Source organism: Lepisosteus platostomus, chromosome 6 (assembly GCF_059453375.1).
Source record: "Lepisosteus platostomus isolate fLepPlt1 chromosome 6, fLepPlt1.hap1, whole genome shotgun sequence".
In the NCBI taxonomy this organism is placed as follows: Eukaryota; Metazoa; Chordata; class Actinopteri; order Semionotiformes; family Lepisosteidae; genus Lepisosteus; species Lepisosteus platostomus.
This window is the reverse complement of record NC_142616.1, coordinates 13,622,905-13,646,052: the sequence shown is the minus strand read 5'-3', so window position 1 is coordinate 13,646,052 and position 23,148 is coordinate 13,622,905. Positions and strand designations below refer to the sequence as shown.

General features: G+C 48.4%; 1 protein-coding gene, 1 long non-coding RNA gene and 1 pseudogene across 3 annotated transcripts; all 3 read right to left on the bottom strand.

The window, feature by feature from the left end:
- Positions 1 to 1,185: 1,185 nt before the first annotated feature.
- LOC148660450 (E3 ubiquitin-protein ligase TRIM39-like) lies at positions 1,186 to 10,577 on the bottom strand (the record flags this gene model as incomplete). The annotated part of the gene is made up of 6 exons (XM_088638163.1): positions 1,186 to 2,228; positions 6,666 to 6,692; positions 7,798 to 7,945; positions 8,401 to 8,634; positions 9,368 to 9,463; positions 9,930 to 10,577. Coding segments are annotated over 6 exons (1,698 nt in total), but the record flags the coding sequence as incomplete, so codon positions are not given.
- A 1-nt stretch (position 10,578) lies between these two features.
- On the bottom strand, positions 10,579 to 14,110 carry LOC148660449 (uncharacterized). Of its 2 annotated transcripts, none has more exons than XR_015939781.1 (3): positions 13,983 to 14,110; positions 13,633 to 13,734; positions 10,579 to 11,403 (listed from the first exon to the last, which is right to left on the bottom strand). It is a non-coding gene; the product is annotated as an uncharacterized LOC148660449 (long non-coding RNA). The 2 variants fall into 2 exon arrangements; XR_015939780.1 differs by lacking the exon at positions 10,579 to 11,403 and adding an exon at positions 11,412 to 12,517 and having other exon boundaries at positions 13,388 to 13,734.
- Positions 14,111 to 18,286: 4,176 nt separating this feature from the next.
- On the bottom strand, positions 18,287 to 22,350 carry LOC148660448 (zinc-binding protein A33 pseudogene; annotated as a pseudogene).
- Between the last annotated feature and the right edge of the window lie 798 nt (positions 22,351 to 23,148).

The following is a 23,148-nucleotide window of genomic DNA, read 5'->3' as shown; positions in this document are numbered from 1 at the left end:
CCTGGTCCTGGAGGGGTCAGTGTGTCTGCAGCAGGGCTGTCCAGTCCTGGTCCTGGAGGGGTCAGTCAGTGTGTCTGCAGCAGGGCTGTCCAGTCCTGGTCCTGGTGGGGCTGGTCAGTGTGTCTGCAGCAGGGCTGTCCAGTCCTGGTCCTGGAGAACTGGTCAGTGTGTCTGCAGCAGGGCTGTCCAGTCCTGGTCCTGGAGGGGTCAGTCAGTGTGTCTGTAGGGCTGTCCAGTCCTGGTCCTGGAGGGGTCAGTCAGTGTGTCTGCAGCAGGGCTGTCCAGTCCTGGTCCTGGAGGGCTGGTCAGTGTGTCTGCTGGTGTTCTGATTGTTCTGACTCAGTTCAGGAAGTAAAGAGCAGCTGCAGGTCATTGTTAACTGAGCTCAGATGACAGACATGACCTCCAGCACCAGGGCTGGACAATCCTCTCAACACCGAGAGCAGCAGGTTTCTGGAACAAGCAGCCCAGTAGGGTGGCCAAGTGACCACAGACAGCTGGACACTGACAGACAGACCAGGCGCCTGTTACAGTGCCTGGACAGGACAGGTGCCTTGAAATTGACACAAGTGTTACAAAGTTACAAAGTGGACAGAATACAAGTGTTTGTGCTGTTTTCTGTCTTCCTCCAATCACAGGGTCTGGACAGCTGATCAGACTGCAAAGAGTCTGGGATTCTCCACACTGTGATAGAAGTCACAAGCACATTCATGACATAGGAATCTACATCATCATCATAATTCCTTAGAGTTATACAGCACTTTTCTGGTCACTCCACTCAAAGCTCTTGAAACCAGTTCAGAGAGGGGGATGATTAGGAGGCCATGATTGGTAAGGGACAGGGAAATTTGGCCCGGACACAAAGGGTAACACCCCTACTTTTTCTGAGAGACACCCATGACCACAGAGAGTCAGGATCTTGTTTTTACGTCTCATCCAAAAGACAGCACCTTTTTACAGTCTAGTGTCTCCATCACTGTACTGGGGGATGAGGACCCACACAGACCACAGGGTGAGCACCCCCTTCTGGCCCCACTAACACCTCTCCCAGGAGTATCTCATCCAGGTACTGACCAGGCTCACACCTGCTGAGATTCAGGGGGTTGACAGGTGAGAGTTTCAGGGTGATATAGCTGCTGACGTTATATCATGATGAAGATGAAGATGAAGACCAAATGTCAAATATTCAGAATTACAGAGTTTATTTAATACAGAAGTAGTTCTATCTGAGTCCAGGCCATGACAGTGAAGCAGCAATGTCCATCATGTAGAAAGCGACTGGCATTCAGCTGACGTGTTAGTCTGTGTCTGATGGTGACCCAGCTAGTCAGCCGTGAATCTGGAGAATTTACAGGTGAGAGATAAAGAAAACACCTGTGACTCAATTTTACTGATTTACTGAAAGAAGTGATTGATGCAGAGCAAATAGAATAGAGCAATAACATGGACTGAAAGTAGAAAGTAGAACAGTTTGACACAAGCCAGTAATAATTTCATTTTCCAAGAGAGCCCCTCCCACAGGTGATGTTGTTTCTGGTGACTGAACGAGTAGCGTTGAGAGCAGATGTGGACATACCCAGCAGTGGGTGGAGAAAACAACACCGAAGAAACAGAAGAACAATTTCAAATGAAAAAGACTAAGTGATTTACATTCCAGGAGAGAGATTCAGACAATGTGCTGATTCAGTCTGTGTGACTGACAGGACAGATGATCAGTGGGGCTGAGTTTGTACCTCCCTGATGAAGACCAGGGCTGAAGTATGGAAAGAGTTTCTCAGTGAAGGAGGCAGTGAAGGTGTATATATGAGATCTGTTGTCCACATTGTAAAAGGAGACCTGTCCCCCCTCATAGTCCACATACACCCCCACCTTCTGGGGCTTCTGGCTCAGGGGGAGGAGGACTGAGGAGTCATCAAGAGCCTCGTACTCATTCCCATTCCTCAGCCACACAGTCCAGTAACCATCCTCAGGGCTTAGTGGTTTGTTCTCCTTCCTGTTGATGGACTCTCTGGCGACTCCTAAATCCCAGTCAGTCTTCTCCCCCACCTCCACCTCCCAGTAGTGTCTCCCTGAGGTGATCCCATCCTTTCCCAGGACACAGACAACAGTATTAAATCTCTCTGGATTGTCAGGGAGATCCTGTCGTGTGTTTCCATCTCTCACTTGTTTCCCATCCTCAGACAGGATGAGATCAGGATGAGCTGTATTGGGGTCCAGAGTCACATCAGCTGTGGATCAGAGAGCAGACAGACAGGATGAAATGATCTGTATCTCACTCCTCTCTCAGATGAAAGTACAGATGCAGGTGTCTAGAATGTGTATCAGGATTCACACCAGCAGGAAGCTCACTGTAGTAAACTACAGTTCTGTTCAGTCTGCTGATTTCAGCTGGACTGGGCCTGCCTGTCCTGAGACACCCAGGGCATTCAGTGACAAAGATAAAACTGATGGATTAATTAATTACACAAAACCCGTTTTCCTCTTCTCCACTGTTCTGGTACAGTTTGCACGTGATGCCTGCAGTCACAGGTTCACATCACTGGTTTGGGTTGAACTCGTCTGCAGTCACTGGCGCTTGTTTGTGTGCAGCAGGTAAAAATAAAGAAAACACTTCAGAAAGTATCAGTATTGTGTGGCCAGTGTGTAGTGGACATTACAGTGTGGACAGGACCGGTCCAGATGCTCTGGATGTGTTCTGATATGACTGGAGAGACTGGGCAGGTGGACCTGTGGAAATGGGCTCTCCTGGGTTGGTCAGGACAGACAGGCCCAGCCCGGCTGAGATGAGCTGTGAGCGTGTGCAGAGCTCTCACACTGCGAGAGTCTGGCTCCTGTGGGAGAAAGTGTCTTTAAATCTGAAGGAGACCTGATGATCCACTGTGTGCAGATCACACGGCTGAGGGCATCTCTATACTGATGGATACATTATTTCACAAGAAGAAAAATAAACAAACTGTCTTTTCATGGTTATTCTGGTTCCTCTCTATCAGTTAGATCAGTGGTTCTCAAACTGTGGTTCGCGTACCGGCAGTGGTACGTGGCGTGCCGCCAGGTGGTATGTCAAATGACACTGGAACTGTGTTGTGTGCTCTGAAAAAATCGGGACAGGTTTTCATGTTTTGTATTTTTATACATGTCGAATACGCAGCCTATGCACTACGATACAGTGCGCGCTAATACTTCAGTGGACACAAGAGATACTCTGTAATTCTATACCACTCTATAGGAATGCGTGCTACGGACACAAGTGACCAATTGTATTAAAAAAAAAAAAGCTACTGTATCTCCAGCAAATAGGGAGGAAGGAGAATGTGCGTGATTTTGGAACAATGCCAACGTTGCAAACACAGGAATGTATAGAAATGCGTGCTATGAACGCTGGTAATCTTGTGAGCACAGGAAAGCGTGAAACATAACAGAAAAATATTTAAGAACTGTTCTAAGTTAATTTGAGAAAAACACACCGAGCGTCTCTGTGTTTCTCTCCCATGCGCATGAAATAAATACTTAAAATAAACACTGAAATAAAAACGGAAACGTGGAAAAATGCAAGCTTGCGGATTGCTAAAGCATGTAAGCCCCACACTATTATGTGTGGAGAAAAAGCTGCTGAACAGCTTGAAAAAGCTGCTGAACCCCGAAAGACACAGTCATTCATAGAATTATTGAAATGAAGGATTATATCAAAAGTCCGCTGACAGCGCGCGTTAAGATGAGGTTACATATGGCAATAAAGTTCAAGTTCAAGTTCAGATGTTTTTCACTGCAATTAGATGAGTCTGTAGTCGATTTGGCCAATTTGCTCGTTTACATTAGACACGAGTTTGAGGGTACGTCCCGTGGGGACTTTCTGTTCTGTAAGCCGCTACCAACAGGAACTACAGGAGAGCACATATTTCAGCTTTTTTTTCAGCATTTCAGAAAATGCCTGACGATTTAAAATCTGCTAGACTGTTGTGAATTGTATCAAGGCTCGAAAAATTAATTCACATCTGCTTTGCTCGACTAAACAGGCTCACCCCTCTCACTGAAATGGTGCTTTTTTATTTTTATGTGTTGGTTTTTTTTCTGTAAAACACTTTGAGAAGCCACATTTTAATATATCAAACAAAGTTTATTATTATAATATTTATTATATGTATGTGAGTGTGTGTGCACATGCGCTCATGTTGGTCAGTGATAATTTCTGGGGTTCCTATGAGATGGTGACTTGTAGGTGGTACTTGGATGCTTTGGTTGGATTAGGGGTGGTACTTGGTCCAAAAAGTTTGAGAACCACTGAGTTAGATTGTATAAGTCTCGTTAAAACAAAATTCTTAGAAGCTCGAAATTTCTGCCACTTCATTAACAATAACAGGAGCCCTGAATCACACAGGCAGTAGCTGCAAGCTTGTCTCCTCCTGCGCTGCTGAGGACAGTAATAAAAAGGATCTGTTGTTTGTGTGTGTTAAGAGCTGTCTGTCAGTGTATTTAACTCTGTCACCTGAATTAAGGCTGAAGTTGTCTTCACACAAGACAGGGGAACCCGAAAGAGAACAGACAAAGCTTGTGTGCGTCTATTTTTCTTGTTCGTTACACACAAATCAGTGTAATACGTATGGAAACCTGAAAAACAGACACTGTGGGTCAGTTGTAACGAACTGACACAGCGCACTAACTGGAGCTCAGCCCCTGGTCAGCACACAGCTCCGTGTTAAACTAGCGCGCCAACTTCAGACCAAGAGCAACGAACTTGGCCGCTGAAATCAGTCCGCAGCTCCGAGCTGAAGCTGCTCTCCACTGCAACGAGCCCAGAGTGAGAGCTGCTGCCCTCTAGAGGTGACTGGAGTACAGGACTGACTCCCAGCGCCTCTTCACATGGGGAGACAGCTCAGTGTGGGACAGGCGGAGCTCTGGATCACAGGAGAATAGAGGGGAAACAACACCGGCACTACGGCAGGAAGTCATGTGTCCGTCACTCAGAAAAGGATTGTAATGTTTAACTAAAACTGCTTTCCAGTTAAACCACATTTTTAACTTAGTTAACGTTCTTATTAATAAGGGTAACTTACTAAAAGTTAATTTTATTGTATGTACAGTATGTAGCTGTATGTAAATCATATTATATATGCGATAGTGAATTTTCAGATTTTCAGATTGAGCAGATTTGTTATTTACAGTATTTTTTTGTTGTGATAAGACTCTACAATTATATTTCTTAAAGGAAAGCAGGGATATTCAGAAATTGGGGAAACAGATATTAAAGTTGTGTAGTCAAATGTAAAGGTTAAAGTAATAAAAATACTGTAATCCCCATCTTTTTAAAAGTGATGATTTGTGTCAGTTCTAGATGAAGGCAGTCTGCAGGAATGGCTGTAAGAGCTGATGGAAGGACATCTGTGGATATTACTGCACAGAATGATTTCACCTCAATAACTTTCCTTACTCGTTTCGACATCAGTTTGCTGGACTAATAATTAATTTACCTCCAGATCTCACTGTTTTCACTGTTTGTATTTGTTGAGCCATGTGTTGGTGACCCTGCTCTTCAAGGCTCAGCTGTGTGAGTCTGCAGGTGTGTTCATGCTGAAGATCACGATGGTCAGGTACAGTATAACTCCTACAGGCAGCGCCTGGCTCAGACAGACTACAGAAGGAGAGAACCTGGCAGTTCTGCTGCAGACCAGTGAAGAGAGCTTTCCCTGGATGGCCAGGTGAGAGGATGGAGTCACTGGTACTGAACTCCTCTGTGCAGAACCGTGCGTCTCGAGAGCAGTGCCAGCAGGAAATGCCGAGTGGCCCTCAAGCTAATAGCAGCGAGGGGCCACACCTTCTCCTGGGTACCAGTGCATAAGCTCCAGAGCAGCCCAGAGTTACCATGGAGATACAGCAGGGAGCCCAGAGACTCCCCCTGAGCCAGGAGACACTGACCCACGGTGCGAGGGAGCAGCATCCTGAAACTGAGGACAGGGGCTCGGCCTTCAAGACCACAACAAAATCAGACAAAATGGTGGAGGAGCTTTCTCAGCGCAGCAAAGAGGGACTGAGTGAGGCAGAGCAGGGACAACCAAGGACTCTGCTACGAGAGTTTGCAGATGTGTTTGCTGGAAGAGAGGAAGACTGTACTCGTACTCGTACAAACAAAGCCCAGTGCACCATCGACACTGGTGAAACACTGGTGAAACACTGGTGAAACACTGGTGAAACTGGTGAAACTGGTGAAACAAGACTGGTGAAACAAGACCATCCTGTCTCTCTCCCTCTTCTCTGCTCTCATTTCACCCTCTTCCTCCCTTAACAAGTCCTTCCTCTCCTCTTAGTCTCTCACAGTTAGTGAATTTCGAGCTCCTGTCTGACTGTTGTGTTCAGTGTCTTGTGTGTCTGCAGGCTCCTAGTTGTCAGTGTAGATTCTAGTTTACAGGTTTAACAGGATCCAAATCCTCTGTTTCACAATGATGTAAAGAAGAACTGCAGTCCTGACACAGTGTTGGGGTCCAATTCCTCATCAGTCCTGATAAGGACAAAGCCCATCTGAGGGAGTTTGCTCACAACATTAAACACATCAGCTGTGTATAAAGCAGGAGTTACAACATGTCCCCCTGTTAGAGTAAGAGCCTGTATTGACCCCTGTGACCCTGCTGTGACCTTTGTAAATGACAAGTTCCTGTCAGTGACAACAGACTCACCTGCATGTTTGCGAAGCCTCTCAAACTCTGCAAACAGAGAGAAAGATGTTAGAGAGCTGAGAGCACATTCCTGCTGGAGTCTGGTCTCCAGGTGTGTAGTGTTGTTTGTTGTAGTGCTGTGCTGATCTCTCAGGCAGGACAGTAACACACAGGAGTGTGTTGTCTGGCCAGTGGAGCTGTGGGTCTGTAAGAGACACTGACAGCTCATCCAGCTTGTTATCACACAGTCCAGCTCCACACCTCCCACTGCCTCCAGTACAAAGACAAGGACAGGAGTGACTGAGCAGCCTCCTCACAGGAGTCTGAGCCCTTTCTCTGTTCCAGAGCTTCTGACTGTGAAGCACTGAGGCAGAGCTGAGGCTCAGGGACAGAGAGCAGTTCAAACTCCACTGTGGGAGGAGCAGCATCACACAGCACTTTCTCCAGCTGCACACACCCCTGACACACAAGATCACCCTGCTGAACACCTGATCTCAACACAGACAGCAGTGAAGACACACCTGTTCACACACCTGATCTCAACACAGACAGCAGTGAAGACACACCTGTTCACACACCTGATCTCAACACAGACAGCAGTGAAACACTGTTCACACACCTGATCTCAACACAGACAGCAGTGAGACACACCTGTTCACACACCTGATCTCAACACACACCGCAGTGAAACACACTGTTCACACACCTGATCTCAACACAGACAACAGTGAAGACACACCTGTTCACACACCTGATCTCAACACACACAGCAGTGAGACACACCTGTTCACACACCTGATCTCAACACACAGAGCAGTGAAACACACTGTTCACACACCTGATCTCAACACAGACAACAGTGAAGATACACCTGTTCACACACCTGATCTCAACACAGCCAAAAGTGAAGACACACCTGTTCACACACCTGATCTCAACACAGCCAACAGTGAAGACACACCTGTTCACACACCTGATCTCAACACAGACAGCAGTGAGACACACGTGATTTAATCAAAGACAGCAGTGAAGACACACCTGTTCATAACACAGAAGAAGAGACACACCTGATTCTTCATAGTAGATTGATTGAGTGCCATTAACAGGTGTTTTGAACTTCACTTACAAGCTGTTTTCACACAGTAATACTCACTGACTCCAGGCACATTCTCCACTTCCTCTCTGAGTCTGTCCTCCAGCTGACACACAGCCTTGCTCAGAGCCCCCAGACAGAGATCAGGGTGAACAGTGATGTCAGACCAGTCCTTGGGGTGTGGAGGGGAGCACAGGGAGGGGAAACTCTACAGCAGGAGAGACTCAGAGTCATGGGGGGTCACAGCCTTCTAAGGCAATAAGTCACCTGTGAGTCTGAAACCTAGAGCCCAGTATAGATCACTAAGAGTCACACAGTGAGCTCTCTCTGCTCTCTGTAGATACTGTATCTGCTCTCTACAGTGTGTGCTGACCTGTAGGACTCTCTGCTCTCTGTAGATACTGTATCTGCTCTCTACAGTGTGTGCTGACCTGTAGGTCTCTCTGCTCTCTGTAGATACTGTATCTGCTCTCTACAGTGTGTGCTGACCTGTAGGACTCTCTGCTCTCTGTAGATACTGTATCTGCTCTCTACAGTGTGTGCTGACCTGTAGGACTCTCTGCTCTCTGTAGATACTGTATCTGCTCTCTACAGTGTGTGCTGACCTGTAGGACTCTCTGCTCTCTGTAGATACTGTATCTGCTCTCTACAGTGTGTGCTGACCTGTAGGAAGTGGATGTGGTCCTCAGTGTGGGAGAGCTGCTCCAGCTCAGTGTTTCTCCTCTTTAGCTCAGTGATTTCCTGCTCCAGCTCTTTAATGATCCCTTCAGCCCACCTCTCTGCTGCTCTCTGCTTCTCCTCAATCAGCTCGATGAGCTCAGCCTGGCTTCTCTCAATGGAGTTTCGAAGAGCAGTGAAGACCTGCACACTGTCCTCAATCTCTCTTTCTGCAGAGCTCTGAGGAGACACCAGGAGACTTCTTGAGTTAACAGGAATAAGAGAAATATTATTGAAATGCGAGAGTGAACAAATTAATTGCTTCAATAAAGAAGGGAAACACTTTACACACTAAGTGGGTCACTCCACTCCTGGGTGACAGAATATCTCATCCGTTAACTGGATAATGACTTTTTAATTATCTTCCTAACTGTCCTCTCTGTCAGGGAACCGATTGGTAGAATAGGAGGATCCTTATGCGTAACCGTGAATCCCACAGAATCCAAAAGACGTAATCTAGGGGCTTGGTCAATTAGGGAGGCAATGAGTCCGGTAACGAGGGAAATCCAAAAGACAATCCAAGAATGAAACCCAAAAGGCGTGGTCAAAAGGCAGGAGCAAAGATTAGGTACCAGGAGATCAATCAAAAGGCTTAGAAAGGCGCACAAGAGAGTTCTGCAGGAGGCTTCTCAACAGTGAGCAAGGGTTGGTGTGTGAGGGAACTCTAAATACTGAAGGGAAAGGGACGTGGTTGGATAATTGGTCCGGGAGTGAGAATTTGTGGAATCTGGTGCCTGTGGGAATGTGATGGGTTCAGTTGGGAATGAGATTGTGAAACAGTGTGTTTGGGAATGCAACAGTGTTTGTGAGGAAGAGTGTGGGGCATGACAGGAATAGAACAGCGTTTGCAGAGAACAGTGACCCCAGCACTGAGCCCTGCAGTACCCCACTCAGAAGGATTGACAGGACTCACTTTGCTGAGCTCCACTGCCTGTTTGATCTCCTCCACCTTCTTCAGTCTCTCCTGGATCATCTGTTGTACCTCTGCCACAGTCTTCCTCAGCTGAGTCTGTGGACAAACAGGGGAACAGAGACACTGAAGTCACTACTGCTGGAGCACTAACACTGCACAACAGGCTCACACACTGACACTGGTCAACAGACTCTCACACTGAACTGGGCTGGACAACAGACTCTCACACTGAACTGGGCTGGACAACAGACTCTCACACTGACACTGGGCTGGACAACAGACTCTCACACTGAACTGGGCTGGACAACAGACTCTCACACTGATGCTGGGCTGGACAACAGACTCTCACACTGATGCTGGGATGGACAACAGACTCTCACACTGAACTGGGCTGGACAACAGGCTCTTACACCAGGGAAGTTGTGCTAAGATACCATCAGTTTCTGAACGTATTGATCATAGCCACAGATCCATATTCTAGTGATTATACTAATTTAATTCACAATAATTTTAAATTTATTTAAATTTTCCATTTTAAATTAATATATAACCATAAACCCACTTTTTTCACTCCACATTCCTGCTCTAAAGGGACAGTGCTGTGTGTCCTGTGGTCTGACTCAGTGCAGAACTGACAAACACAGGTCTGGTCAGTCCTGCAGAACAGCTCCAGGAGTCTCTCATGCTTCTCACACAGCCTGTCCTCAAGGCTCTCCACAGGCTCAATCAGTCTGTGTCTCCTGAAAGCAGCTCCTTGATAGTGAGGCTGGATGTGAGTCTCACAGTAAGAGGCCAGACAGACCAGACAGGATTTCACAGCCTTGAGTTTTCTCCCAGTGCAGAAATCACAGGACACTTCTCCAGGTTTAGCACAAAGTCCTTCATCACTGCTGACTCTGGTCCTCTTGAACTGCTCAGTGATTTCTGCCAGACTTCTGTTCACACTGAGATCAGGTCTTCTGTAAAATGTCTTCTTACACAGTGGACACTGACAAAGATCACTGCTGTCCCAGTATCCTCCAATACAGGCCAGGCAGTAGTTGTGTCCACATGGAGTGGACACTGGGCTGGTGAATGTGTCCAGACAGATAGAGCACTGGAACTGCTCTCCAGGCACATTCTCCACTTCCTCTCTGAGTCTGTCCTCCAGCTGACACACAGCCTTGCTCAGAGCCCCCAGACAGAGATCAGGGTGAACAGTGATGTCCTGAGCACAGAGAAGCAGAAACAGAGACGATCAGAGGAGAAGATACAACACAAACAGCAAAAAGTAATACAGGTGAGTAACTCCAGTCACACACAAAACAACACAGTAGAAGAAAGAAAACTTCCTCTCTCTCCCATCTGGGCCAGCCTGAATCCCCTGAGCCCCCAGTGTTATGATGTGTTTTTCAGGACCCTTTGCAGAATCTGGAGGGGAGTGAACAGACACGGGGAGGAGAAGAGGAACTGGGCTGGTAGACGAACTGGGGGGCGTGACGAAGGTGCTCAGGTGCTCGGGGGGCGTGACGGAGGTGCTCAGGTGCTCGGGGGGCGATACGAAGGTGCTCAGGTGCTCGGGGGGCGTGACGATGGTGCTCAGGTGCTCGGGGGGCGTGACGAAGGTGCTCAGGTGCTCGGGGGGCGTGACGATGGTGCTCAGGTGCTCGGGGGGCGTGACGAAGGTGCTCAGGTGCTCGGGGGGCGTGACGAAGGTGCTCAGGTGCTCGGGGGGCGTGACGAAGGTGCTCAGGTGCTCGGGGGGCGTGACGAAGGTGCTCAGGTGCTCAGGGGGCGTGCTCCATGCGACAATCCAGAGGGAGTCCGTAGGGAAAACCAGGGCGACGTCCGATCACCCAAAAACCAGGAAATCCAAATGACAACATGACAGAGATAAAAAGGGCTCCAGGTCCCGGACTCGGCTGGTTCAGGAGCCGATAGGAGGCCTCTGCCCTCGAGCCGCGGACGGAGGGCGACACGGAGACAGGCGGGCCTCCGGGTGTCCGTGATCCAGTGCAGAGCCCGGAACACAGGGAGCGTCTGGCTTTTGAGGTGGGCTGGAACAGGGAGCAGGAGCACAGAATCAACTAAAATGTAAAGAGCCAGAGCGCCCTTCATGGGGAGGGATTACAATCGTGACACCCAGGGACCATCTGACAGGACAGAATACTGCAGTACAGGAAACCCCAGACTGGACTGACTGGGTGAGTCACTGGGAGCTTTAACTGGGGAGAACAGCACTCAGGAAACTGAAGTCTGAATCAGAAACAAAACTGAAAGTTGATTCTCCCGCCAAACAACTTCCTGCAAGAGCAGCAGATACAGTGTCTCTTCAACAGCTCCTCCCGTCCCTAAATCCTCAGCACACTCCTCCAGCACAGAGGAACAGGCTGCCTGCTGTCCAGACCTGTCCCAGTCCTCAGCACAGCAGCTCTGCTCTCTATTGTAGTGAAGGAGCCTGCAGTGTCAGAGCTGAAGCTGCAGGAGAGAGAGTCCAGCTCCAGGTCCAGCCTTTCCCTCCCTGAGCTCTTTATTCCCTCTGTCCTTTCCCTCCTCTGCCAGTCAGACACACCGCAGCTCAGTCCTCCTCACACAGGGCCAGGGCTCCAGTCCAGCAGGTGCTCATGTCTTCATGAAGAGGAAACAGGGCAGCAGCTCTGTTTTGTTGTGTGTGCTGTAGTGTGTGTATTGTCATTGATCAGAAAGATTTGTTGAACCAAGTGTACCTGGATTATTATTCTTTTCACTACAGCTGTTCCAGAGAACAAAGAAATCATGTTCCTGTAGTTCTCCCAGCCGCTCGGGGAGATTCTGGAGAATCTCTTACAAGCTGACTCAGCCTCTCAGCCAGTTCCTTATCTTCACTTCACCAGTTTCGTTCCCCCATTGGCAACAATACTGTCACGCCCAGTACACCTAGAGGGCGCTCTGCTGCTCTCCTGTTCCCAGTCCCTGTGATTATTCTTGTCTTTCAGGTGTGTCTTGTTGTGTAGCCTGTTTACTTCCTGTTTCTGCTCTGCTCTTCGCTCAGCATTGAGGTTCGGATGTCCTGAGACCCGCCTGGCACCAGGTCGCCCCACGTCCGCTACCTGAGGGCCTAGGTTTCTATACGGCTTCTCCTGAACAGCTGAGCCCGGCTAACCCCCGTCTCGCCGCTACGCATAGGGTCTTCTTCACTGTTACGACCCCAAGTGTCTAGGGGTAATGGGGTGTAACATTTAGGATAGTTCTTTTGGAAGCAGGGGGGTTTTGTTGAGGGACTAGGAAGTGTGATAACAAGGGTAAGGAACTAGAGTGGTGCCAAAGAAAAGAAAACAAACAAGATGGAGCTGGCTAGGACAGTGAGGGGAAGCTAACCTGACTACAAAAGAAAACCCGAAACACATGGTCTTCAACACCCTAGCTAACCTGCACTGACTACCCAAAACCCTACAAGACAAACGGCACTCACCCGTACTAACTAGTGTACAAATACAAAATCAACTAAGTGTGTAAGTGTACCCAACAACCTAAACTAACCTTATATACAAAAGTTCACACAAAAACACAAGTGAACCAGGAAGACAAATAAGGGAAAACAAGAGTAATAAACAGGAGCAGGGTACAAAAGAACACAAAAGTTGAACATGTAACACTGGGGCAAGGAAATGGGAAAACAAGGATGAACACACAAACAAACAAAAGTACAAAGATACTACCGTAAAACCAACAAAACAACAAAGCCGAAGCTATACGAAAATACACACACACAAAGCAAAACAAACCAACAAACGAACGAAGCGGAAGCAATAACCAGAAGCGAAGCAAAGCAATAACCAAAATCAAACAGGACCAAAGTCAAACAAAAGGCCTCTCTTTGCTGAAAACCTCCGTGTTATATAGTGAATAAAATGTGTTCTGATTGGCTGAGGGCTGATTGATGATGACATCATACTGAAACAGTGGTGTGATGGTTGGCCAATGGGGAAGGGAGAACAATCAAGGGTCAGCAGTGTGGACATAACAGAAAAAACACACACAGAACACACACTGGGACGTAACATTCACACTCATGCCATTCCACAGTTCGTCCCTTCAGACATCCCTGACAAGTACTGTACAAGCTGCACACAGACAGAGCCCAGGAGCTGGGCTCAGGGCTCCAGTGCTGGAAGGCTGCAGTGTTAAACACTGTGACACTGCTCTGTCCAGCAGCACTTACTACTGACCTGAATTCAACCTGCAGTACAAGGTCCAGAAATACACAGCGTCCTGGACAGCAACACTCACAGCAGGTTCACACCCACCTGTCTCTTTCCTGGCAGGATGATAATTACAGTCCAGATCGTGGAGAAAACTTTTATGTTTCTAGTTTTCACGGAAGTTGCTCACAGAGAGATGCTGTTCAACTACAGGAAACACAAAGTGAAAGAGAAACCTTCAGGAAAGACAGGAAATATATTTATTCATCTGTTTGTCTGCCGTCAGAGTCGATACATTGAAAAAAAGGAGAAAACTCAAACATTTTACACCATCAGGTTATGATTCACAACAATAAGTCGTCTGTTTAGTGACTAACTGTCTGAGTGTACAGGGCAGCAGCTAACCCTGCAGCACACTGTGCTGTTAACTGCTCGGAGACAGACAGGATACTTACACACTGGACAACCTGCTCCTGCTGCTCTGAGCTCCTCTCTCTCTTGTTCTGAAAGAAATATTTGAGTATCTGAGGCCTCTTAATAACTAGGTTTGAAAAAGGATCTGTTCACCTCACCTTTCACACCGTTAATGAGAGTAACGGAATATGTTCACTTTCTGTTCTCAGTGAAACACAGAGAGGAGTGCAGGAGAGGATTCTGGGAAACTGGGCTGTGGCCAGTTGTGCTGTAGTCATGTGACTCACAGCTCTGTGTTCAAGGACATTTCTGTGGAAATAAGAATATTAACACTCATATCAGTATACCACCCTGGAGCCCCTCTCTCCTTGTCCACAGACTGTGAGACGGCAGCTCCTCTCTCCCTGAAAGGAGCCTCACAGACAAGATGAGTTCACTTCAGCTCAGCTGCCTGTGAGACAGTGAGAGGGGCTCCTGTTGGGCCTGTGTGTGACCATGAGCCAATATTACTGCCTGCTCATGGGGAAACCTGCTGAATGAGGCCCATCTGATCCGAGTGAGTCTTCTGCTCTGTGATGAAGAGGGATTTGAAGTGAGGGAGAGGAGCTGTCAGGATACCCTGCTCCTCTGGGCTGATTCATCCACTGGGAAGAGCAAAGGTTTCTGTCTCCATCTCGGCTCCAGCAGGAAGGAACAGGAGTGTTTTTGCTAGAGGGCTGGTCTGTCTTCCAGGCCTGTGGGAGTCCGAAATCCAGGGCTGCTTGAGGAGATACAGCTTCGATTCTGGGCAGATGGCTGTGTGGTGGCTCATTTCTCAGGCCCCATGAAAGGCTCCCAGTGTGCTGCAGGGAGCAGAGGGGCTGTTCAAGCAGGACTGAGCTGAGGCACTGCTGCTGCAGGAGTGAGGCAGCGGCGTATCGTCTCCCCACAGCTGAGAGAGACAGGGAGCACAGGCTGAGTCCACAGGCCCCTGGTCTCCCATCCACACAGACAGGAGCTCTCTCAGCACGAGGGGAGAGGAGCCAGTCAGGACACCCCTACTCTTACTGACAGTGTCCTGGGATCTGGACTGACCAGTCAGGACACCCCTACTCTTACTGACAGTGTCCTGGGTTCTGTACTGACCAGTCAGGACAGCCCTACTCTTACTGACAGTGTCCTGGGATCTGGACTGACCAGTCAGGACAGCCCTACTCTTACTGACATCGTCCTGGGTTCTGTACTGACCAGTCAGGACACCCCTACTCTTACTGACAGTGTCCTGGGATCTGTACTGACCAGCAGTCAGGACACCCTGCAGCACACTGGAGGGGCTTCATAATAAGACAGAGGCCTGGAGTGGCCCAGTGGTGCCCAAGATACAAATATTGAGCTCACATGTCTGAATACTTATTCAGTCAGCTTACAGCATCACATGCACTTCTCTTCAGACATTGCTGACACTTACTGCAGCTTTTCTTAGACGTCCTCAGCTTGTGGATTCAGGTTTGGAGTGAAATATGAAGTTTATGAAATGCTTGTACATAGGTTTGTAAATTCACAGAAGACAGAGAAGGTCAGACCACGAGAGAGAGAGAGGAGTCCAGAGGAGTTGGGACTCAGTATCTGAACCCTGCAAGAGAGAGAGAGAGAGAGAGAGAGAGAGAGAGAGAGAGAGAGAGAGAGAGAGAGAGAGAGAGAGAGAGAGAGAGAGAGAGAGAGAGAGAGAGAGAGAGAGAGAGAGCTGTTCTGTGTTCTTAGGGGATCTTGGGTTTCTTGGGTCATATATACCTCAGTATTATTTATTATGATCCAGATTTGCAGTGAGACAGATTTAAATGAGAAAATAAAAAAAATAAATAATTTTAAAAGTAAATATTTGTTTAATCCAGTGTGCGTGAATTACTACTATTTTCAATGATTCTGTGCCAGAGAACAAAGAATTCATGTCTCTATTCCAACAGCGACTGATCTGACTGTTCTCGACTATATTCTAGAGCAGGGGTTCTTTATATTTAATATTTAATATTTTGCGTAGTAAATAAAGTGCTTTGTTTAAAGCGCTTTAAATGTGCTTTTTTAAAATCATTTAAAGTGCTTTGAGAAGCCACATTTAAAGGTGTATTATAAAATAAAGTTTATTAGTAATAGCAAAAGGCTGCCTCTCCAGTCATCCTGTTCTGAATTGTTTGGAATAATCTTTCAAACTCGTGTGCTTGTTGCTCTGAACTTGATGGAATTTACCGGACGAACAGCTTCATCCATTCCTATCGATGTAACATGTCTGTCATCTGAGCTCAGTTAACAATGACCTGCAGCTGCTCTTTACTTCCTGAACTGAGTCAGAACAATCAGAACACCAGCAGACACACTGACCAGCCCCTCCAGGACGAGGACTGGACAGCCCTGCTGCAGACACACTGACCCCTCCAGGACCGGGACTGGACAGCCCTGCTGCAGACACACTGACCAGTTCTCCAGAACCAGGACTGGACAGCCCTGCTGCAGACACACTGACCAGCCCCTCCAGGACCAGGACTGGACAGCCCTGCTGCAGACACATTGACCAGCCCCTCCAGGACCAGGACTGGACAGCCCTGCTGCAGACACACTGACCAGCCCCTCCAGGACCAGGACTGGACAGCCCTGCTGCAGACACACTGACCCCTCCAGGACCGGGACTGGACAGCCCTGCTGCAGACACACTGACCAGTTCTCCAGAACCAGGACTGGACAGCCCTGCTGCAGACACACTGACCAGCCCCTCCAGGACCAGGACTGGACAGCCCTGCTGCAGACACACTGACCAGTTCTCCAGGACCAGGACTGGACAGCCCTGCTGCAGACACACTGACCAGTTCTCCAGGACGAGGACTGGACAGCCCTGCTGCAGACACACTGACCAGTTCTCCAGGACCAGGACTGGACAGCCCTGCTGCAGACACACTGACCAGTTCTCCAGGACCAGGACTGGACAGCCCTGCTGCAGACACACTGACCAGTTCTCCAGGACCAGGACTGGACAGCCCTGCTGCAGACACACTGACCAGTTCTCCAGGACCAGGACTGGACAGCCCTGCTGCAGACACACTGACCAGCCCCTCCAGGACCAGGACTGGACAGCCCTGCTGCAGACACACTGACCAGTTCTCCAGGACCAGGACTGGACAGCCCTGCTGCAGACACACTGACCAGCCCCTCCAGGACCAGGACTGGACAGCCCTGCTGCAGACACACTGACCCCTCCAGGACCGGGACTGGACAGCCCTGCTGCAGACACACTGACCAGTTCTCCAGAACCAGGACTGGACAGCCCTGCTGCAGACACACTGACCAGCCCCTCCAGGACCAGGACTGGACAGCCCTGCTGCAGACACACTGACCAGTTCTCCAGGACCAGGACTGGACAGCCCTGCTGCAGACACACTGACCAGTTCTCCAGGACGAGGACTGGACAGCCCTGCTGCAGACACACTGACCAGTTCTCCAGGACCAGGACTGGACAGCCCTGCTGCAGACACACTGACCAGTTCTCCAGGACCAGGACTGGACAGCCCTGCTGCAGACACACTGACCAGTTCTCCAGGACCAGGACTGGACAGCCCTGCTGCAGACACACTGACCAGCCCCTCCAGGACCAGGACTGGACAGCCCTGCTGCAGACACACTGACCAGTTCTCCAGGACCAGGACTGGACAGCCCTGCTGCAGACACACTGACTGACCCCTCCAGGACCAGGACTGGACAGCCCTGCTGCAGACACACTGACCAGTTCTCCAGGACCAGGACTGGACAGCCCATCATCATCATAATTCCTTAGAGTTATACAGCACATTTCTGGACACTCCACCCCTCCACCACCACCAGTGTGCAGCCCCCCCAGTGTGATGATGCTCCAGTCTGCTCACACACACCAGCTCTCAGTGGGGAGGAGAGCAGAGTGATGACGCCAGTTCAGAGAGGGGGGTTATCAGGAGGCCATGATTGGTAAAGGACAGGGGGGAAATTTGGCCAGGACACCAGGGTAACACCCCTACTCTTTTTGAGAAACACCCTGGGATTTTTAATGACCACAGAGAGTCGGTTTTATGTCTCATCCAAAGGACGGCGCCTGTTTACAGTCTAGTGTCCCCATCACTGTACTGGGCCATTAGGACCCACACAGACCGCAGGGTGAGCGCCCCCTACTGGCCGCACTAACACCTCTTCCAGCAGCAGCCTTAGCTTTCCCAGGAGTCTCCCCTCTAGGTACTGACCAGGCTCACACCTGCTGAGCTTCAGGAGGCTGACAGGGTGAGTTTCAGGGTGATATGGCTGCTGACATTAAATCATGATGAAGATGAAGATGAAGACCAAATGTCAAATGTTCAGAACAACAGAGTTTATTTAATACAGAAATAGTTCTATCTGAGTCCAGGCCATGACAGTGAAGCAGCAATGTCCATCATGTAGAAAGCGACTGGCATTCAGCTGACGTGTTAGTCTGTGTCTGATGGTGACCCAGCTGGTCAGCCATGAATCTGGAGAATTTACAGGTGAGAGATAAAGAAAACACCTGTGACTCAATTTTACTGATTTACTGAAAAACATGATTAATGCAGAGCAAATAGAATAGAGCAATGACATGGACTGAAAGTAGAAAGTAGAACAGTTTGACACAAGCCAGTAATAATTTCATTTTCCAAGAGAGCCCCTCCCACAGGTGATGTTGTTTCTGGTGACTGAAAGAGTAGCGTTGAGAGCAGATGTGGACATGCCCAGCAGTGGGTGGAGAAAACAACACCGAAGAAACAGAAGAACAATTTCAAATGAAAAAGACTAAATGATTTACATTCCAGGAGAGAGAATCAGACAATGTGTTGATTCAGCCTGTGTGACTGACAGGACAGATGATCAGTGGGGCTGAGTTCGCACCTCCCTTATGAAGACCAGGGCTGAAGAATGGAAAGAGTTTCTCAGTGAAGGAGGCAGTGAAGTTGTAGATATGAGACCTGTTGTCCACATTGTAAAAGGAGACCTGTCCCCCTTCATAGTCCACATACACCCCCACCTTCTGGGGCTTCTGGCCAAGGGGGAGGAGGACAGGGGGGTCATTAAGAGCCTCGTACTCATTCCCATTCCTCAGACACACAGTCCAGTAACCATCCTCAGGGCTCAGTGTGATGCTCCCCTTCCTGTTGATGGACTCTCTGGCGACTCCCAATGTCCACTTAGTCTTCTCCCCCACCTCCACCTCCCAGTAGTGTCTCCCTGAGGTGATCCCATCCTTTCCCAGGAGATAAACACAACGATCAAATCTCTCTGGATTGTCAGGGAGATCCTGTCGTGTGTCTCCATGTCTCACTTGTTTCCCATCCTCAGACAGGATGAGTTTGGGATGAGCTGTATTGGGGTCCAGAGTCACATCAGCTGTGGATCAGAGAGCAGACAGACAGGATGAAATGATCTGTATCTCACTCCTCTCTCAGATGAAAATACAGGCCCAGCCCGGCTGAGATGAGCTGTGAGCGTGTGCAGAGCTCTCACACTGCGAGAGTCTGGCTCCTGTGGGAGAAAGTGTCTTTAAATCTGAAGGAGACCTGATGATCCACTGTGTGCAGATCACACAGCTGAGGGCATCTTTATACTGATGGATACATTATTTCACAAGAAGAAAAATGATCAAACTGTCTTTTCATCGGTATTCTGGTTCCTCTCTATCAGTTAGATTGTTTAAGTCTCATTAAGAAACATTTCTTAGAAGCTGAAATTGCTGCCACTTCATTAACAATAACAGGGCCCTGAGTCACACAGGCAGTAACTGCAAGCTTGTATCCTCCTGCGCTGCTGAGGACAGTAATAAAAAGGATCTGTTGTTTGTGTGTTAAGAGCTGTCTGTCAGTGTATTGAACTCTGTCACCTGAATTAAGGCTGAAGTTGTCTTTACACAAGACAGGGGAACCCGAAATAGAACAGACAAAGCTTGTGTGCGTCTTTTTTTCTTGTTCGTTACACACAAATCAGTGTAATACGTATGGAAACCTGAAAAACAGACACTGTGGGTCAGTTGTAACGAAGTGACACAGCGCACTAACTGGAGCTCAGCCCCTGGTCAGCACACAGCTCCGTGTTAAACTAGCGCGCCAACTTCAGACCAAGAGCAACGAACTTGGCCGCTGAAATCAGTCCGCAGCTCCGAGCTGAAGCTGCTCTCCACTGCAACGAGCCCAGAGTGAGAGCTGCTGCCCTCTAGAGGTGACTGGAGTACAGGACTGACTCCCAGCGCCTCTTCACATGGGGAGACAGCTCAGTGTGGGACAGGCGGAGCTCTGGATCACAGGAGAATAGAGGGGAAACAACACCGGCACTACGGCAGGAAGTCATGTGTCCGTCGCTTGGAAAAGTATTGTAATGTTTAACTAAAACTGCTTTCCAGTGAAACCACATTTATTGATAAAGAACTTAGTTAACGTGCTTATTAATAAGGGTAATTTACTAAAAATTAATTTAATTGCACATAAGTAGCTGTATGTAAAGCATATTATATACTGTATGCGACAGTGTATTTTCTTTATCCCAGGGAGTGAAGAGAACTGAAAATAAGAAAATATTTAAATATTGTGAGTCTTGAATGTGTTTTGTCACATCTGGGTGTGATTTGAACAGATTTGTTATTTATTTGTTGTGATGAGACTCTACAGTTGTATTTCTTAAGGGAAAGCAGGGATATTCAGAAATTGGGGGAACAGATATTAAAGTTATGTAGTCAAATGTAAAGGTTAAAGAAATAAAAATACTGTAATCTCCATCTTTTTAAAAGTGATGATTTGTGTCAGTTCTAGATGAAGGCAGTCTGCAGGAATGGCTGTAAGAGCTGATGGAAGGACATCTGTGGATATTACTGCACAGAATGATTTCACCTCAATAACTTTCCTTACTCGTTTCGACATCAGTTTGCTGGACTAATAATTAGTTTACCTCCAGATCTCACTGTTTTCACTGTTTGTATTTGTTGAGCCATGTGTTGGTGACCCTGCTCTTCAAGGCTCAGCTGTGTGAGTCTGCAGGTGTGTGTTCATGCTGAAGATCACGATGGTCAGGTACAGTATAACTCCTACAGGCAGCGCCTGGCTCAGACAGACTACAGAAGGAGAGAACCTGGCAGTTCTGCTGCAGACCAGTGAAGAGAGCTTTCCCTGGATGGCCAGGTGAGAGGATGGAGTCACTGGTACTGAACTCCTCTGTGCAGAACCGTGCGTCTCGAGAGCAGTGCCAGCAGGAAATGCCGAGTGGCCCTCAAGCTAATAGCAGCGAGGGGCCACACCTCCTCCTGGGTACCAGTGCAACAGCTCCAGAGCAGCTGAGAGTTACCATGGAGATACAGCAGGGACCCCAGAGACTCCCCCTGAGCCAGGAGACACTGACCCACGGTGCGAGGGAGCAGCGTCCTGAAACTGAGGACAGGGGCTCGGCCTTCAAGACCACAACAAAATCAGACAAAATGGTGGAGGAGCTTTCTCAGCGCAGCAAAGAGGGACTGAGTGAGGCAGAGCAGGGACAACCAAGGACTCTGCAACGAGAGTTTGCAGATGTGTTTGCTGGAAGAGAGGAAGACTGCACTCGTACAAATGAAGCTCAGCGCACCATCGACACTGGTGAAGCAAGACCCATCTGCATCCCTCCCCCCGCCTGGCCATCCACAAGAGAGCCGAGGCAGAGGAAGCAGTCCGGGGTCTGACTGCAGCAGGGGAGATCGAGCCCTCTGACAGGCCCTGATCTCCCCCTGCAGAAGGACGCTTCACTGCTGGTCTGTACAGACTACAGGTCTCTAGACTTACTGAAGAAATGAGTCTCCTACAGCAAGAGACTGGTTTCCTTGGAGCTTCTGAGCCAGAAGGGTCTCCACAGCCCCTGAAGAGGAGCCACAGTAAACTCCTGACCCCGGTCAGTTCAGGATGTGAGGAGTTTCACTGGACCGGCCTCCTACTACTGCTGGTTTGTTCACAATATTCAGGTCTTGTTCTCTCTATCAGTTAGATTATATAAGTCTCGTTAAGACAAAATTATGGGCAATAAATAACCATTTAAGTTAAAGACCTGTGTGTGGGGGGTGTCTGTGATTGTATCTTCACCTAGAATTTTGTGTCACCATTCATTATCTAAACACACAGACACACACACTGACACCAGGGCCAGTTCTGTCCCAAAAGCCAATTGACACACCAGCACATCTTGGACTGTGGGAGGAAACTGGAGCCCCTGGAGGAAACCCATGTGGACACAGGGAGAACATGCAGACTCCACACAGACAGCACCCCAGCAGTTGAACCCAGGGCTCCAGCACTGTGAGGCAGCATGGCTCTCCACTGCACCACTGTGATCCTGATTTTCCACACGTATTCCCAAATCCAAGGTCAGTGGATCTGCCAGGTTCAGCCTGTAGACCCTCATGAAGGAGTGAGCAGAGACCTCAGCACAGGGTAAGATTTCACCAGGAGACAGACCTACCTGCAGCACTGCACAGCCACTGCCACTCTGAAACACAGAGACACACACTGTTAATCACAGACACACACTGAACACAGAGATACACACACTGTTAATCACACACTGAACACAGAGATACACACACTGTTAATCACAGACACACTGAACACAGAGATACACACACTGTTAATAACAGACACACACTGAACACAGAGATACACACACTGTTAATTACAGACACACACTGAACACAGAGATACAGACACTGTTAATCACACACACTGAACACAGAGATACACACACTGTTAATCACAGACACACACTGAACACAGAGATACACACACTGTTAATCACAGACACACACTGAACACAGAGATACACACACTGTTAATCACAGACACACACTGAACACAGAGATACACACACTGTTAATCACAGACACATACTGAACACAGAGATACATACACTGTTAATCACACACACTGAACACAGAGATACACACACTGTTAATCACGGACACATACTGAACACAGAGATACATACACTGTTAATCACAGACACACACTGAACACAGAGATACACACACTGTTAATCACAGACACATACTGAACACAGAGATACATACACTGTTAATCACAGACAAACACTGAACCCAGAGATACACACACTGTTAATCACAGACACATACTGAACACAGAGATACATACACTGTTAATCACAGACACACACTGAACACAGAGATACACACACTGTTAATCACAG